The 19,103-nt window shown below is 42.0% G+C and overlaps 1 protein-coding gene across 7 annotated transcripts in view; it reads right to left on the bottom strand.

Annotated features, from left to right (window-relative positions):
• Positions 1-2,642: 2,642 nt before the first annotated feature.
• The window catches only part of LOC131539371 (polyunsaturated fatty acid 5-lipoxygenase-like), a 30,886-nt gene continuing 14,425 nt past the window's right edge, over positions 2,643-19,103 (bottom strand). For 4 of the 7 annotated variants that reach the window (XM_058773920.1, XM_058773923.1, XM_058773922.1 and 1 more), the window contains 4 exons: positions 18,204-18,311; positions 17,715-17,815; positions 16,992-17,162; positions 9,607-10,096 (listed from right to left, as the gene is read on the bottom strand). In XM_058773920.1, coding sequence (XP_058629903.1) covers positions 9,917-10,096; positions 16,992-17,162; positions 17,715-17,815; positions 18,204-18,311 — 560 coding nt within the window. In that variant the 3' untranslated portion in view covers positions 9,607-9,916. Of the gene's footprint in view, positions 3,083-9,606; positions 10,097-16,991; positions 17,163-17,714; positions 17,816-18,010; positions 18,072-18,203; positions 18,312-19,103 lie in introns of those variants that run through there. The other 3 variants (XM_058773921.1, XM_058773925.1, XM_058773926.1) reach the window with 3 other exon arrangements.

Raw genomic sequence — 19,103 nt, 5'->3', positions numbered from 1 at the left:
TGGACTCTGTTTTTGATTTTACGTAACTCCTGATGAGAAATACATGTCACAGGCTTTTGTCATAATAATATAATAATTCTTTATACCTTTCTAATGGTTTATAGTCATAGGTAATGTAAAATAAAACATTTTCTTTGAAATTAAAAATAGTATAGTTATTATTATAAGTTTGTCATTTTTTAAACTGTTTTTCTATTTGTATATAATGAAAGTTATTACAATAGTAATATTTCTTATTTTGTTTAATATATTTATTTAGCAAAATGATAATAAATTACCATAACTATTGTTGGACATATTAATATAGTAAGCACTAAATTTTGTGGCAAATTGTGCAGCCCTATTATAATTTTTTCATTTGTTTAAAACAAAATCACATTTTAAATCGATCACAATTAGATTCCACCCCCCCCCCAAGCCCCTGACTGCATTCAACAAACCCTCTTACCAAGGTTTTTGCAAGAAAATAAATCTCTTAACATATAATTTATGAGAAACACAACTTTTTAGTAACTATAAATCAGATTTCGCTTAAATTATGCTTAATTTTCAACCCTGTCTGCAATTTTTTTAAAGTTCATTTACTAGATGCAGTTTGGTGTCAACTGTTTATTCCCAACAGAAATAACAAAAAATAGTGTTGTAATCAAAAACAAAAAAACCCCAGAACTATTTATCTAAATCTGATAAAGTGCTTGAATCTTTCTAACAAGGATGTTCTTCAGCATCATGAATGAAGAATAAACACCAACCTGTTTGTTGTTCAGTATCTTCAGTGTGTTTGATTCTGCAGGGCTCTGGATCTCTCATCTTCTCTCTGTCCTCTTTAATAAACTCAGATTTCAGCTCTTCCTGGTGCTCTGATGCTCGTCTTCACTTCTGAACTGATGGGAATCTTCCAGCATTTATTGGTGAACTGCAGTGGGAGGAGCTTCACTGATGATGTGATTGATGTGGGAGGAGCTAAAAAAATAGTTTATATACTAATTGATAACAGAATATAATTTTTTTTTTTATTTCTTACAAATATAATGGTAAGAAATACAGTTGAAAGCATAAACACAGAAATAAATGTACAGATTTATAACCACCAAATGCCCTCAGTCTGTTGACACCAGTGAAATGAGCTTTAAGTGTCAATTTACAGGAGATCTGAAGACATCAGCATAATAAATGAGGTGAAAACAGGAACTATTGACATGACATAAAGAGTCTTTTCAGCAGCTCTGTTAATGTTGATGAGCCTCAATCAAAACTCATTCAACAAGACATCCAGGATCATCAGCAGATCATCTCGCTTTATTCTGAGTGTTTGCTGCTATTTGAGTCGGATATATGCTAAAAGACTATAAAACTTCTCTGTTGAAAGACAATACTGTTATTTCTCACAGTATGACACTAATATGAGCAATGTACAGTAACTAACAAATGTAAACTGCCAAAGATGTCAAAAGAGTAGGAATGAAATCGCAGTGCTGCCATACTTGAGATCGATTCCCATCAATTTTCCTCACAGATCTTAAACTTTTAGATTTTTCAATTGAGATCACGAGACATTCAGTAAACACTGAAACAATCAAACAAACAAACATACACACACACACACACACACACACACACACACATACATGCACACACACATTTTGTTGCAGATACAGATATTTGAAATAAATGATAAGCAACACAATACTTATTGCAAGTCTTCTCTTTTTAAGAGTTTATGTCATTTTCAGGTTTCACTGTAATCATAATCATAATTGTAAAAACTGATATGTCTGTATGAACAAAATGGTAAACGTTGACTCAGTGAGATTTAAATAGCCATTTTATAATGTCTAAGTGTAAATCCATATGCATATATATGATAGATACCCTCATTCTGAACAACTTTGCCTCTAGGATCACTGCTGTCAATCAAAGTGTTTGAGATTATTTAAAAAAAAACTACTTCTGTGAACAAGTCCTCGGTTTTTAACTCAAATAAAATCAGTGCAGTACTATTCTCTAGACTCTCTAGGTCAATAATTATCAAAAAAAATGTTGCACATTTGCATTTGGACAACTATAAACCGGTCATTTTATAATATCTTTACATAGTGTACCCAAAGGCACGTAAATACGAAAAGAAAGCCCACAATTTCTCAAAACTGTGTAAAATAATGCATAATTTCATTCTAAACACGCATGCAAAATTAAAGAGAGATTGGGCAAAAAAATACTATAATAGTTATAAAGGTTAAAAACAGTGTTGTAGGAGAAATTGCAATTATAACCACTAGATGGCAGCGGAAGACCACTAATGGGCTTATTAAATGCACTAAAACAGTACTGTTCATGGGTTTACTTATGGATTCATGCTTAGTGTAAATAGAATCCATTAATCCTCCCAAAAACTGCACAAATGTAGAGTAAAAATATTCAAAATGACATTTGTTTTTTTTGTTGTTGTTTTTTAAATTATTTTGCTACAATTCCATTTTATCCTTTGGGGTCTCTGGAGACCCCAACAGCTGGAGTGTACACCCCAAACGAACAGTTTACAAGGGTTAAGAGAAATTGCCAGATTAGTCTTTTACATGAAAGTATTGTTTTCTGCTTACTCGAATAACGTAACTTATGTAAAATGTAAAAATCAAGAAAAATGTATATAAAGCATTTCAAATGTTGACTGATATCTTATTTATAGATCATACTCTTTATTATGTACATAAATAGACCATGGTGAACATATTTAGACAGGTATTGAAACCTGTTTTGTTTTTAAGCAGTTGAATATAACTTTCCCATTTAACAAACTTTCCCATTTAACAAGTCCTTCTGAGGATGCAGTCTTTGAATTGGGACACAGCTATACTCTGTCCACAGTCATGGAATCACCAGGCTCCACCCTCGCTTCGTCACTCTGTTCACCATCTCCTGAGTATTAAAGGACTGCATCAAGCAAGCACATGATGTCTGGTCTTGAATGGGACTAACCAAGTATTGGATGTGTTTCCTGAGTTAACTTCCCTCTGTGCTGCACTCTTCTTTCCAGCTCCAGCGTCTTGTTTGTGCCATTCCCCTCATCATATCCAGTGGAAACCTGTAAGGGAAAAGAGATTACTTCATTAGTGACTCAAAGTGTGTGTGTGGTGCAACTTACCTGCTTCGGACCGTTTCTCCTCACATGCTGTCTGCAATGCATCATCCAACTGCTTTGTTTCCATTTTCAATAAAGTGTAATTTACTGCACTTGCAGTCTCTGTGAGTCTGTGTTTCCTGACATAGCCTACATGGTTTCCGTAGACAACTATTTTTACACTTTCAGAAAGATCATGCTGTAAGAATTATAAGTTTCCTCATGGGGACCAAAAATATCTCATAAACAAAAATGATTAGTATTGCTATCTTTGTGGAGACATTACAGTAGGTCCCTATTATATAGGGATTGCCAGGACACACACACACACGTTTGTTTTTGTGAAAAGTGGGTACATCCCATAGGCGTAATGGTTTTTATACTGTACAAACTGTATGTGCTATTGCCCTACACCAACCCTACACCTAACCCTACCCCTTACAGGAAACTTTCTGCTATTTCAGATTTTCAATACACTCCATTCTGTGTGATTTAAGCGTTTTGAAAAGTGGGGACATGGGGTAATGTCCTGAAAAGTCACAGGTATTATAAGGCTTCTCCTTATAATACCTGTCATACCCTTGTCATTATACAAATTTATTTCCTCATTTGTCACAAAAACGCATGCACACACACAGACAGACAGACAGACACACACACACACACACACACACACACACACAAACCAGTTGATTAGTTTGCAAATGATCAGCCAACATATTAGAGAACTGTTTCAGTCACTGTACATTGCCTGTGCTTTTGAACTGTAACTATATTTAAATTAGTGTCTTTATCTTCTCTAACAGCTCTTTGGAGTTAAAGAAGGGTCAGCCAGGGAACAACTAGACAAGGCCAACATGCAGAGGAGGGTGAATCCTGCAGAGGCGACAGATCAGACCAAGCAACAACAAATCAGTCCAGATGATGCTGACCAAAAGAGAAAGCAGCATGAACTATTAATGTTAGCATTAAAGTTAAAACACAATTTAACCGATGCAGCAATTGAGGACATCCTTAAAGTAATCAATGCAGTTAATGAAAAACATGTAGTGTCCACATCTAAGCATTGTTTTTACAAAACTTTTGCTAAAGTCAAAAACCTTTTTCAGTTTCATCCAGTGTGTAAACCGTGTTCTGCTGTGATGCAATCTGATGAGGGACTAGCAGCTGTGGGGAAACAGAAGACTTAAGCAAATGCATGAAAGAGGGAAACTTTTTCATTGAATTGCCCCTGGAACCCCAACACTGAAATATGTTGGAAAATGACGACATCCGTGCACACATCTTACCACCTGCACCTCCAAAGAGTTTTGTCTCTGACATCTTTGATGGACAGCTGTATAAGCAAGCTTTTAAAAACAGCACATCCCTTGGTAGTGTGAGCCACCTGTCACTAACATTTAGCTGTGATGGCATACCACTGTACAATTCCTCTAACTGCAGTATATGGTCCTTGCTTTATACTATCAATGAGCTTGATCCAGCAGTGAGATCACAACATGTGATGATTGCTGCTCTGTGGGCTGGTGGGGAAAAGCCAAACATGAACGCATTTCTTGAACCTTTTGTTCAAGAATGTGCTCACTTGGAACAGGTTGGCTTCAGATGGTCAAGTGGAAATGCCACATACACCACTAAAGTTCTCCCTTTAATACTAGTCTGTGATTCTGTTGCCAGGCCACTTTTGCAAAATTTCAAACAATTCAATGGCGAATTTGGATGTTCGTTCTGTTTACAGAAAGGACTCATGATAGAAAAGGGGCAAGGTCAGACAGTGGTTTACCCTTTTGAAACAGAATGTAAATTGAGAAGTCATCAGTTTTGCGGAAAGGGCGCTGGAAAAGTGCAAACCTGTAATGGGTGTTAAAGGGCCCTCAGTACTCTCATTGTTGCCAGGCTTTGACATCATACATGGCTGTGTTCCAGACTACATGCATTGTGTCCTACTTGGTGTTGCCAGGGCCTACACTAACCTGTGGTTCTGTAGTGAGAACAATGGAAAGCCATGGTATATTGGAAGGCCTGTCTCAGAAGTAGATGATAGACATTGCAGCATTCAACCACCCCGTGGTGTTTCTAGAATCCCTCGATCTGTGACTGAGAGGCATTTTTGGAAAGCACATGAGTGGTACATGTGGTTGTTCTTCTACAGTGTACCTGTGTTAAAGGGCACACTCCCTGAAAGGTACCTTGTCAACTGGGCAAAACTTATTAAAGGTGTTGGTTTGCTCCTCTTAGAATCGATCAATTCAGAGGCGATCACAGAGGCTGAAAAACTGCTTATTGAATTTGTGCAAGAAGCAGAAGCACTATATGACGTCTGCCATATGACATTCAACATTCATCTCTGTCTGCATTTAGCCCAAAGTGTGAAAGATTGGGGGCCACTCTGGACTCACTCTGCTTTCGTATTTGAAAACTACAACAGAGAATTGCTTGACATGGTAAAGAGCACACAGGGTGTAGCTTTGCAGATTTGCAGAACCTTTCTGTTAGAGAAGGTGCTTCCAGTATTTGGCACATCCTTGATGAGTGACGCCCCCTTTGAGGTCAAAGACACCTTTCAACTGTTAACTACATCTAAGAAGGCAGTTCAAAGGGTGGAACAGTTTGAAGGAGTCACTGCACTTGGCAGACCACGAAGAAAACTGATAGAACATGATGACTATCTGGCACTTCACAGTCTTATGCACACTTTCAAGAAAGACATTGTCAACTACTATGACATAATAGTAGTTAATGGAGAAATAATACATCCAGGGAGTTATGCCAGGGAGACGAAGAGAAAATCTCATGTTGTCCTCCTTAAAGATGATGATGATGATGATTCTGCCTTCTTGGTGAGAAGGTTTATCTGTGCAGACCTGGGGACAGGAGGCATGTGCTATGTCATTGGTAACTATTTTCAGAAGCAAAAGCATAGTTTTTTCTCATCCTTGAGCAACGAAAATGCAGTTATGCTGCTGAAAGAAAGAACCATTAACTGTTTTTCCCCATTGTTTTGATAAAATGTAAATATTAGTAAAATAAGATTTTTTAATTTATTTATTTTTTAAGATTGAGATTACCACATTGAGGATACTCTCAGTAGCAGAAGCCTTTACTTAGATCATTTACAGGGGTCAGTACCTGATCTGTTTATTAGATCATTAGGCCAGTGCTGATGTAGTAAATTAAATCAGAATATCAGATAAAATGTCTTTCCTGAAACTTGATAATATATTGTTTGAATGGATTAATGTATCTCAAGTTAAGGTTAATGTTACCAGCGTGTCAAAATACAACCAATAAGCCTAAAGCAACAGTTTACATTTACTTAAATTCTATAACAAACACAAAGTAAAAGAATATGAATAATACATAAAAAAAATCAAATAATAAATGAAAATAATAAAATTAAATTATGGTTATATCTTTTGACAAGATCAAGAGGTGGGGATGTCATCTGTAAACTCTAACAAACAGGGCTGGTAGTCATCCATCCAACCACCAGAGGCAGCCCTCTCCCGAATACTGACAGTCTGTCTCTTCATTGGTTACTTCCTGATTGGTACTATATTTAAACCATGCGGTCCCATATACTCACTGCAAAATATTGCCAGTTTTCACTGCCTTTTTGCATTTTCCATCCAGTTTTTTCTCTATCATTATGGCCACTGTGTCTGCCTTATTTGACCACTGCCTTTAGGATTACTGTTTCTGCCTTTTTTTTGTCTTGTTGGACTGACTTCACATTTGCTTGTAACCAGGCTGTCTCATCTTCTACGATACAGCCTTGTGATTTGCTGAGTGTTATTACACTTCCTGCATTTGGATCTTACACTGCCTCCATGTCGTTGCCTATGGCATCCTCACATAAACTAATGAAATAGAAAACACACAATGGATAACACTGTAGACAAACAATTACCATCCAAAGTTGTATTAATTTAGAAGTGTCTGAAAATCATATGACAATATATAGCCTACCAAACATATTCACATTATTTACAGTCTCCTCAGTCTTCCTCAGAGGATGAAGAAACATTCACGATTGTGACACATGGTGCCTAAGTAAAGTACTGACTCTGACCTTTGAGTCTCGTTCAGCAAAATGAACAAATCTTTTTTTGAGTCAATTCGTTAATTTTAGCAAAATATAATTAAAATGTTACGTGTTGCTTCCCTAACACATCTACTACTTATGCAAACGTTGATCACACTACAAACAATACAAAACTATAATGGTATAAGAAACCGAAAAGATGAATTCATTGTTTACCTGGGTCTTCTATTATTATTAGCTCACCTCACCTCTTATCTGACAAGTCTTCGGGTTTGAGTCGTTCGTTCATCACGTGACAGCCTCCTAAGCTAAACCTATAGCAGTCTGAGCCGGAAAGAGAATTGATTAGTTCATCTCCTGAGTCTTTCGAGTCGTTCATTCTTTTGTCACGTGACGTGACAGCATTGGATAGAGAAATTAGTTAATTTACAACCTTCCTTACAAACGGGTGCATAGTTATTATTATTATTTACTCTTACAGTTACATGATGTGTTTCTGGTCTCAAATTGTAGCTTTTTATTTCTTATAGTTTATAAATGTGTGAATTTCTGTCATGACGGTTCTTTTCTATAACACTGAATGTGGTAACAAAGGTAATAAACTAAAGAGTTGGTTATTATTACTATGCAGTCTTTTTCCAACTCAGTCTGCATAGGTTTAGGTCACGTGATGAACGAACTACTCGAAAAACCTGAACACTCGAAACAGGTGAACTAATTCCAGCACAGAACCTATAGGATGCTGCGCATGCGCAACTGAATGAATCACTCCCCGAGACGACTCGTTCCTCCCGAGTCACATTAAAGATTCGTTAAAAATGAATGAATCGTTCAAGAACATGCCATCACTGCTGCTCTCCTCCTCTGTCCTTTAAAAAATGACTCAAAGTTTGTCCAAGTTGTTTGTGATGCAATGAAAAGGATAACATCCTCTACCTCGCCATTGCAGTTCACCACGTGCAGGTTTGAGCGCCTCCTGGAGTGGTTAATTAGGCAGCCAAAAGTCTCTTTACCCAAATGGCAGTCACACTGAGGCAAATGTGCATCAATGCACATTGTTTTGCCCTCATATTTATATAAAAAAAATAAATGTAACCCATTTCCCACTCACTTTTGCTTGTGTGAATGTCACGGCCTTCTTTGGCTGTGACGACTGGGGTGTGCGAATGAGTTGGCGCCCCCTACTCTGGTTCTATGGAGCGTATTTTGTGCAGATATTCATCAAACAAATCCAGCGTTTTGCAAATAAACACAATCTGCTTTGCAAAGAAAAACTCGACTTTCAAACAAACGCAAACTGATTTGCAAATACAAAACTCAATTTGAGAGAAAATGCAGAGGTATGGACAAATATGTATTGTGTGTTACAACTGTGAGACTCATTTGCCTTTTTATGACGAAATGTGACTTGATTTTCTCACAAATGCGTGCAAGCAGATTTTCTCACAAATGCAATCCAAAAACAGCAGATGGCGCTGTTGGTCAATTTACGCTAGTCTCTCGAGACCCGAAACACCTGTTTACCTTTTCAGGCAATACAGCAGACCAACATGAGTGGGGAACAGGTTAGTTTCTGTCTTACTATATCTATAATTAACCATTTAGCCTAGGTGTTTTCACAAAGCGTCCCCATTACAATGTTAGTGAGTGAAATTCACAATAAGTGCTGTAAAGTTGTTAACATGATTGATTAGTTCAAAAATCAGTAGTGACATGGCTAAACATTTACATAGGTAGTCTTTCTCTATAAAAACTGATCCATTCTCTGTACCTCTTATCCTCTGTTGGATCGCAGGATATAGAATATATAGGCTACATATGTTGATACAATTGTTTAACATTCAAAACAATGCAGGGGTATAACAATAAATTCTCACAATATATTGTAATACTAAAATGCAGATGTATTTTGCATTTTGAGACATAGCCTACAGTGGAGAGAAATGTTGTAGGCTACCTCTGCAGCAAAAGTTTAAACAAGTATAAAACTACACACATGGTTACCACACTTTTACTATAGTAAAACCAACTTTAATTTTCATAAGGGATATCATAGTTTATTATCATATTTATGTTTATATATAGCATACAGTAGTATATATACATGCCTTGTACAACATTTAAAACTAAAAGTGGCCTGTAAGGAGATATTTCATATTTCAACCAATATTTTACTCTGAATACTGACAGATTTTAGTCTGACAATAGCCTGTTTGGAAAAGTCCAACTCAAAATATGTAGCTTTTTATATATAGCCGAGCAACATTTGAAGCTGGAAATATATTCCCTCCAAACAGCAACAGCAAAACATGATAATCAGTACAAAATCCATTCAGATGTTAAATATCAACGATTACCTAAAGTACACCACAAACAATATATCATGATGAGTAATAAAGAATATGAATAACTGAATCAAAAGATGAATAAATGAATACTATAGTATGGATGTATGAATACACATTTATTTCTGTAACACAAGCCTATGGGTGCTTTTTGAAATCATAGCCAAATTAAGTGTTCTGTTTTCCTGACAATCAACTCTCAGATACATACAGATTTAGGCTTTACAAAGTAATATCCCTTACTTCCCAACAGCAGCGTTCAATCAAACATTTCTAAAAAGTGCCTTAAAAGGCATAATGCTCTGTTCTACAATATTTTCTATTTTGAGTAGAGCTGTTCTTCCTTCTGTCTATGTCAAGCATGCATTGGCTATAAATGCTGGGCAAAAGGGTTCTTCAAATATTTTCTCAAATTGCAACACTGTTGGGGATTTTGTCTGGGGACAGATAACAATAGGCTAATGTTAATTCTTCATTCCGGCTCTTGATGATGTTGGTCACCTCTTGTAGTTTGTGGCAGAAAGTATTTATGGCTTCCTTCACTGGTTGCTCTGTGAAGTACACATCTGGATACTTGCCTAAGAACCGCTGGAGAAAGAAAAAATAGTTTTTCAGAAAACAGAAAAATATTTTTTGTTCTTTTTACAAGGTAAACTGACTCGTCTCTAAACTCCACGCCTTTGGTTACGGTCAACCACTCAGACAAGCTTATAAAACACCCCAGAAAAGAATGTGCTCAGATATCTGGAAGTATTTGCTGTGTTTCTTTAAAGAACTTGTAAAATTATGTGGGAACATGATTAAGAACTGCTGAACAGCTGACTACAAATCAGAATCAATGCAAATGATTGAATAAGTCATGTCACTTCATCTCATCAAAATAATTGACCAATTTCAGCTTCATTTTTATAAGTTGTACAAGATTCAACATGTAATATTTTTTAAAGGTTTAAAAGAATAAGTCAATATGATTTCCACCGCCAATTAGATTTTACTACATTTTTTAATTGGAAAAAGGTGGCAATTTGTTATAGTGAGCTGACTACTTTAGCGTGAGTCAACAGAACTCTTCCTAATGTTACTAATCACAATATTGTGAACTGTTTTCTTACTATCCCCTCAATGACCTATGGAAGTATTTTCCGGACTGTTTTCAAAAGCAATTGCAAATTGTATTTTTAATTGCGTTTTCCACATGTGGGCGCATAAATCGGGACATAATCCAAATGCAATTGCAAATCTTGCATTACCGTTTGCTTTCGCAAACGCACAATGACTGCCACATTTCAAATGAAAAAGCAAAGTCCATTTGCAACGGTATTTCCCATGCCTGTTTACTCATTTGCGTCAATCAGAGTGAGAGAAGCAGTGAGAGATGTTGAGACAGGTGAAAAGCGTTTCGTTAATAGTGAATATTGACCTATTGTGCGTACCGTTGTTGCTCCCGCTGTTAGCAGGGTATAATCGCTGCATTTGGGGTAAAAAACAAAAACAGAATAATGTATTGTGCCAAGAAGGTTGTCTGTTCATTCACACAGGCACGAACAGATTGACAGCTGCCTTTAGCGGAGCCTTCACCGATTACCTCCATTAATCAAAGCATTCGGCACGGTCGTCTGTGAGTGACGTCACCTCCCAATACAAACACGCCCCCTAGTATAGTCCCGCCCCCTCACAATGATTGACAGCTTTCAGTGTAGACATCGGAAATTCAAATGCAAAAGGAATTGCGATTTCATTTGAGTTTTGGCAGGTTACATGCACAACGCAGAGAAAGTGAAAAGGCAAATATGGTAATTTATATTGCCATTTAAATATGACAGACTCATAACTCATAAAACATGGGAAATACGTTGCAAATGGACTTTGCTTTTTCATTTGAAATGTGGCAGTCACTGTGCGTTCGCGAAAGCGGAAATGCAAACGGTAATGCAAGATTTGCAATTGCATTTGGATTATGTCCCGATTTATGCACCCACATGTGGAAAACGCAATTGAAAATACAATTTGCAATTGCTTTTGAAAATAGTCCGGAAAATCCTTCCATAATGACCTTCATCAAAACATTAATGAATTGTGCCAATGCAGTACATGTGTCACATCTCACAGGGGAGCACGGGAACCAGGAACGAGAAGACGAGGAATTAGCAACACGGGAGTTTAATATATAGACAGGAACACAGATCACAGGTAGGGTAGACACTTACGTAGACACTTAGGTTGACGTACAAAGACCGACCAACACTAACTGAAAGGACTGGGGTTTATAAAGACAAGACAATCAATGAACTAAGGAGACACACCTGGAATCAAATTAAACAATCAAGGGGAGACAGAAACTAGGTCACAGGGCACACATGGGGAGCAAAACACACACAAGACAGTCCAGGGACGTGACATTACTCCCCCCTCCCGGAAGGTGCGTCCTCGCACCGTGGAACAACAGAGGGGGGGGGAAACGGGTGGGAACCATGGCGGAGGCTCAGGAGGAGGACGGACCACCGGGAGGAGGTCGGCAGACAGAGACCAGGGAGGCAACGAAGGAGGGAGGAGCCAGGGAAGAGACAGGAGGGACCCGGGCAGGAGGAGCCTGGCGGACCCAGGCCACAGCCATGATGATGGCCCACGGTGGAGCCGACGGAGGGAGGAGCCATGGAGGAGGAATGGCCTCCGACTCCAGGGGCCGACCAACGGCGGCGGAGCAGGTGGTGGAGGAGCCCGAGGCGGAGACGGAGAGCCGACGAGCCAGGGAATGCCGAGGATCCGGGGGCCAAGGTGGAGCAGAGTGCTCTGGCGACCGAGGCGGCGGAGCTCCGGAGATCCGCGGGCGGAGCCGGAGCGACTGAGGACCAAGGTGGAGCTGGCGGGAGAAAGGAGCCCAACTGAGCCGGTGGGACGGAGCGACGAGGTGCAGCCGGAGGAGCGGAGTCCTGAGGCGATGGCGGGTCGACGCCCGACCAAGGCGGAGCCGGAGGGACGAGGGAGCCTGGTGGAGCTGGAGGATCGACGGGTGACGGTGGAGGCGAGGGAGCTAGGAGCCGAGGTGGAGCCGCTGGGTCAACGGGCCGAGGCAGAGTCCGGGCCGAGGAGGTTGGAGGCGGAGGTGAGGGATACTCCAGCCCCGGCGATGCTGGAGGATGGCAGTCCTGTGGGGCTCGCACCGTATTGATGGTGGGCTGAGGCGAGCAGAGGGGCTGCCAGGCGACAGCGGTGGAGGAGGCAGGAGGCGGGTGGGAGGTGGGCATTTGCGAGGGGCCGGCACTGGGGGGCGCTCTTGAAGCGCGGACACTTGGGGGCGCTCTGGCAGCGCGGAGACAGGGAGACGCTCTTGCAGCGCGGAGACAGGGAGGCGCTCTCTTGGTGTAGGCACTGGGGGGCGCTCGGGAAGCGCTGTGCTGGACGGAACCAGCGGAGACTCTTGGGAGCGCCTTCTTGGCGCAGGCACTGGGGGCGCTGAAGCGCTGTGCTGGACGGAACCAGCGGAGACTCTTGGGAGCGCCTTCGTGGCGCAGGCACTGGGGGGCGCTCGGGAAGCGCTGTGCTGGACGGAACCAGCGGAGACTCTTGGGAGCGCCTTCTTGGCGCAGGCACTGGGGGGCGCTCTGGAAGCGCTGTGCTGGACGGAACCAGCGGAGACTCTTGGGAGCGCCTTCTTGGCGCAGGCACTGGGGGGCGCTCGGAAAGCGCTGTGCTGGACGGAACCAGCGGAGACTCTTGGGAGCGCCTTCTTGGCGCAGGCACTGGGGGGCGCTCGGGAAGCGCTGTGCTGGACGGAACCAGCGGGGACTCTTGGAAGCGCCTTCGTGGCGCAGGCCCTGGGGGGCACTTGCGAGGGGCCGGCACTGGCGGGCACTTGCGAGGGGCCGGCACTGGGGGGCGCTCTTGAAGCGCGGACACTTGGGGGCGCTCTGGCAGCGCGGAGACAGGGAGGCGCTCTTGCAGCGCGGAGACAGGGAGGCGCCTTTTTGGTGTAGGCACTGGGGGGCGCTCGGGAAGCGCTGTGCTGGACGGAACCAGCGGAGACTCTTGGGAGCGCCTTCTTGGCGCAGGCACTGGGGGGCGCTCGGGAAGCGCTGTGCTGGATGGAACCAGCGGAGACTCTTGGGAGCGCCGTGGCGCAGGCACTGGGGGCGCTGAAGCGCTGTGCTGGACGGAACCAGCGGAGACTCTTGGGAGCGCCTTCTTGGCGCAGGCACTGGGGGGCGCTCTGGAAGCGCTGTGCTGGACGGAACCAGCGGAGACTCTTGGGAGCGCCTTCTTGGCGCAGGCACTGGGGGCGCCGAGCGCTGTGCTGGACGGAACCAGCGGAGACTCTTGGGAGCGCCTTCTTGGCGCAGGCACTGGGGGGCGCTCTGGAAGCGCTGTGCTGGACGGAACCAGCGGAGACTCTTGGGAGCGCCTTCTTGGCGCAGGCACTGGGGGCGCCGAGCGCTGTGCTGGACGGAACCAGCGGAGACTCTTGGGAGCGCCTTCTTGGCGCAGGCACTGGGGGCGCTGGAAGCGCTGTGCTGGACGGAACCAGCGGAGACTCTAGAGGGCTCTTGCGAGGGGCAGGCACTGGCGGGCTCTTGCGAGGGGCAGGCACTGGCGGGCTCTTGCGAGGGGCCGGCTCTGGTGGGCTTGCCATACTCTCTGCCGGCGGGCTTGCCATACTCTCTGCCGGCGGGCTTGCCATACTCTCTGCCGGCGGGCTTGCCATACTCTCTGCCGGCGGGCTTGCCATACTCTCTGCCGGCGGGTTTTCCTGGACCGCGAACGGCGGCTGGTGAAGGGAAACGTTGACCTCCAGATCCGTTTCCCAGTCCAGTAAATCCTCCTCCATGTCCAGCAGCCCCAGATAGATGATCAGCTCATCCTCAGCCGTGATGCAGGGGGCGGAGCTCCACTCCGCGCTCACACCGTCCACGGTTGGCTCCCTCGCGATGGGCACCGTCGCCGGCTCTCGCACCTGATCTGACGTGTTGGGCTCAACTTCCGGGGCGATCTTCCGCTCAGTCGCTCGGCTTCGCGCTGGCTCGCAGATCGCAGCGGGCAATGGCTCTCCGTCATCGGTGGGCTCGGGCTGATGCTCCGTACCGCTGGGAGTTGGTGGGCTGGGCTCTGGGTCTGGAGTGGATCTGGCGAGATCATCCTCGGAAGAGACGGTGAGGGGTGATCCGTTTCTCACCAGAATCCACTCCACGAAGGCGGCGAAATCCTCTCGAGGACCATCCTCGGACGACAGCGCTCTGCACGCGGTGTTCAGACTTGCGTTGTAGAATGAGCAGAGCGTGCCGTCCGGGTAGCTGGTGTCATTAGCTATCATCAGGAATAGTCTGGTGTGGTCCTCGAGAGATCGTTCCCCCTGCTCCAGCAGGAGGAGGAGGAATTCGGGCCGAACATAGGGATCCATAGATGCACAACGGAAAGAAAAAACACTGGGTAAAAACGGAAACAAAACGGAGGGTACAAACACGGAGGTTACTGTATAGGTCGGTCTTTCTGTCACATCTCACAGGGGAGCACGGGAACCAGGAACGAGAAGACGAGGAATTAGCAACACGGGAGTTTAATATATAGACAGGAACACAGATCACAGGTAGGGTAGACACTTACGTAGACACTTAGGTTGACGTACAAAGACCGACCAACACTAACTGAAAGGACTGGGGTTTATAAAGACAAGACAATCAATGAACTAAGGAGACACACCTGGAATCAAATTAAACAATCAAGGGGAGACAGAAACTAGGTCACAGGGCACACATGGGGAGCAAAACACACACAAGACAGTCCAGGGACGTGACAACATGATCCAGCAAAAACAGTGTACCTATTTCTAAATAATTTATTTAAGATAAATGGACTCTATAACTTTCAGATAATTTAGTTCAAAACTAGGGGTGTAATGGTTCACAAAATTCACGGTTTGGTTTGATACGAAACATCGAAAAGAAATGAATGCTAGAGAAATTCTTGATTTTGACAAATGTTTTATTTATTAAAACAGTTTTTTTACTTTGATCAATGATGGAACTTGACCCATCTTCTGGAGTGTCTTCTTAGTTATCAGCATATAAAACAAAAACAGCTCGTTTGAAATATTCCAGCTGATGTAGCCTATTGTCATGTATCAGAATAATCTTTTTTTTTTTCTAAAAGTGTACCTCACCTTTTGAGTCAGTTTTTTTTACATTTAATCAGTCAATAAGACATTTGTTACCAAGCAAATGAAGTCAGTATCATCTTTGCAATGCAGAGGAAACATCGAAGTTGCATCTGAATGGCATTTAGATGCTTTTACACACTGTTTAATGCACACTGTTAGAGAAACATAATGCTTTAACCTGCAGTTACAAATGCATAAATAATGTTTTGATATTTTAAACAAAACGTTGACAACTGATGTTCGAAATTAATAAAAAAATTAAAAGATACTTTAAATGTGAAATTAAAACTGCCAGCAGGTGGCAGCGAGTCACTGTTAATAAGTGAGTAATTGCGATTGAAACAAATAATTTAAACGGTTGATTAATTCAGGAACGAAACGCCGTCAGGTTGATCAGAGACGCAAAACAGTGCTGTGGCTGTGTTTGAATCTGTTTTTGTTGGCGAAATTGAGCAAAAACAGGCAATATGCTGTCTAAAACGTAAGTCTCTTAATTAACTTCTTACTTATTGAACTGTTGTAAAAATAATTTGTAATCATGCTGATTTTTGGAGAGAAAAAAAAATGCACTCTTCTGTGATATTGATTAACTATATGAAATTATGTAAATATATACATATTCTGCCCCCATATCTTGAATTTTGTGATCATTCTAAATGCATTCTAAATGCATTTTAATAGACTGAATCATGCAGTGAACGAACACACTCTAAATGAGCACACTAATCAAACCTAATAGGATAAGATGCTGTAATAGGATTAGTCCAACGAATCGTTTGGTTTGTAATGCGTACCGAACCGAAAGCCTTGTACCGAATGGTTCAATATGAATGTGTGTATCGTTACACCCCTATTCAAAACTGTCCAAACACACAGGACATCCATAGACCAACATTAGCAGAAGCTTGCCTGTTAAGATTTTGTGCTGAGGAAGGATTGGGAGAAATGTATTTCACTACAGAACACATGGTGTAAAATGTCATTTGTAACACATTCTGGTAGATTACTCAAGGTAAGTAACAATTTAAAAACTAGATTACTTCTTCAACATGGTTTTACATTTGAATTTAAAATGCATCAGTATGGCACATAAAACAGTGTACTAGTAGACGTTTCATTCTCTACTAGGATTTATACTTGATTATAAAAGAACTAAGCTCCTAATATCTAGTATTTTAAATATGAAACAGCATTAGATGAATACATAAATATTCAGTTACAGTCCCCAAAAATGATGACGTTTTTAAAGTGGGGCTTAGCGAAGGGTCAGTTAAATTAGTTGCACTGTCTGACTGAAAAATACTTGTAGATGTAGATGTGAATCAGACATCAAACCTCATTCTCCTGGATCTGACTGAGGGCCCAAACTGTTCCCAGAACCGTGCTGGAACAATCTCGGTCAGGCAGACTCTGCATGATATGCTTCATATCCACTTGGCCCTTCTTTTGGGGAGGCGGCTTGCGCATGGTGGAAGGACTGTTGGGGATCCAGGCGTACCAGTCAAACTGGAACATAAATGTTTACTCACAGATATTAGCTTATAGATATCATCAAGAATTTGGCCTAGCAATTTTAAGGGGTTAGTTCACCCAAAAATGAAAATTCTGTCATTAATTACTCATACTTTTTGGGCGCAAAGAAAACAAAAATAACGACTTTATTCAGCAATTCTTCTCCTCCTCATCACATCTGCTATGGCTCGCCGCCTTTGTGGAGAGTCTCACGACTCATGCGCTTGCTTCTGCGTCATGCGAACGACGCATGCGCAAGACGATAACTTGGGGAGAAAAAATGCTGAATAAATTGTTATTGTTTTCTTTGCGCACAAAAGTATTCTCGTAGCTTTTACGGTTTAACTACTGATGTCCTTGCTACGTTTCTGTCCCTTAATCGTGGTAATATCCTTGCTGTCTACGGAGGATCAGAAAGCTAAAATATCTTAATTTGTGTTTCGAAGATGAACGAAGGTCTTACGGGTTTGGAACGACACGAGGGTGAGTAATTAATGACAGAATCTTCATTTTTGGGTGAACTAACTCGGGTGTGCATAACCTCACCTGTCCAAAGTTGACAGCAGCATGTTGTGCTGAAGCTGTGAAAATCACGACAGTCAGGTACTCGACCAACTGCTCTCGAGATTCTAGAGACTTTGGAAAGTCTGTAAACAGTGGCAGTACACATTTAACTTGTGTACACTTTTAAAGGTGACTTGATACACACAAAGATGCATACTGAATATACATTACAAACAATCATGCATGCTTGTGTGACCGGGCGGTGGGGCCCAAAACAAGGACTAAATTAGAATATAAGCTAAATAAAACGCCCAACTACGCCACCCTGGGAATCTCACCTAAGGAATTTTCCCATAAAGCTATGCACAGGTTCCCCACCCCGAGGCAGAATGAAAATGCCTGGAAACACAGGTATCCAAGTCAACGTACAAAATATCTTTTATTACAATAAAATAGAGGTATAATCTTCAATAAAATGAGTTTCTCTCTCGGCAGCACATCAGGGCACACACACATGACAGATCCACGTACCAGCAGAAAAGCCTCGTGCACTCAGCAAGCCACTGCTACCCTTGAGGAAACACCACCACCAAAGAGAAGGACAGCCACACTCTCTCGTCCGATCTCGGCCTGCAGCTCCTGAAGGAGAAACACGCAAATACACAATTAATATAAACTAGTAACATTGTTTCAGAAACGCAAACTGATCAAACACAAATCAATTCAATCTGAAAATAATAATACAGGACCAGGCTGAGTCTCTCAACCAAACCAAATTGAAAATACAGGTATATGAGAGAAGAAAAAAAAATTAAATTAGACTAAACGTGTAATCAATTTGCTGGATCAAACAAAGTACAGAAATCAATACACAAAAGAAACAACAATTTAACTGGAAATTATATCAGATGAAGAAAACCAAAATCTTAAGACTAAGAAATTAAACAAAACAAGTAGCAATTAAATGAACAACAACAAAAAGAAACAAGCTTAGAATATCAGGCCAAGTAATTACATTTACATTTAGTCATTTTGCAGACGCTTTTATCCAAAGCGACTTACAATTGGGGAATACATAAAGTGATTCATCTTGAAGAGGCAATCCGACAAACGAAGTGCCTGTAACACCAAGTCTCAGGCATTGTTTAAATAAGTACAAGCTAGCAAGGGAAGGAATGAATAAGGAGAAAGAGTTTTTTTTGGGGGGTTTTTTATGTGTAGGGTGAAGTCAAGTAGTGTCGAAAGAAATGAGTTTTCAGCTGTTGCTTGAAGATTGACATGGATCCAGCACTCCGAATATGGGTGGGAAGATCATTCCACCAGCCAGGAATGGTGAACGAGAATGTTCTGGAGAGTGATTTTGAGCCTCTTTGTGATGGTACCACGAGGCGTCGCTCACTAGCAGATCTCAGACTTCTGGAGGGGGTGTAG

This window comes from Onychostoma macrolepis, chromosome 04, assembly GCF_012432095.1.
Source record: "Onychostoma macrolepis isolate SWU-2019 chromosome 04, ASM1243209v1, whole genome shotgun sequence".
NCBI classification, from domain to species: Eukaryota; Metazoa; Chordata; class Actinopteri; order Cypriniformes; family Cyprinidae; genus Onychostoma; species Onychostoma macrolepis.
The sequence above is the reverse complement of the archived record's forward strand: the minus strand, read 5'-3'. Positions and strand labels throughout refer to the sequence as shown.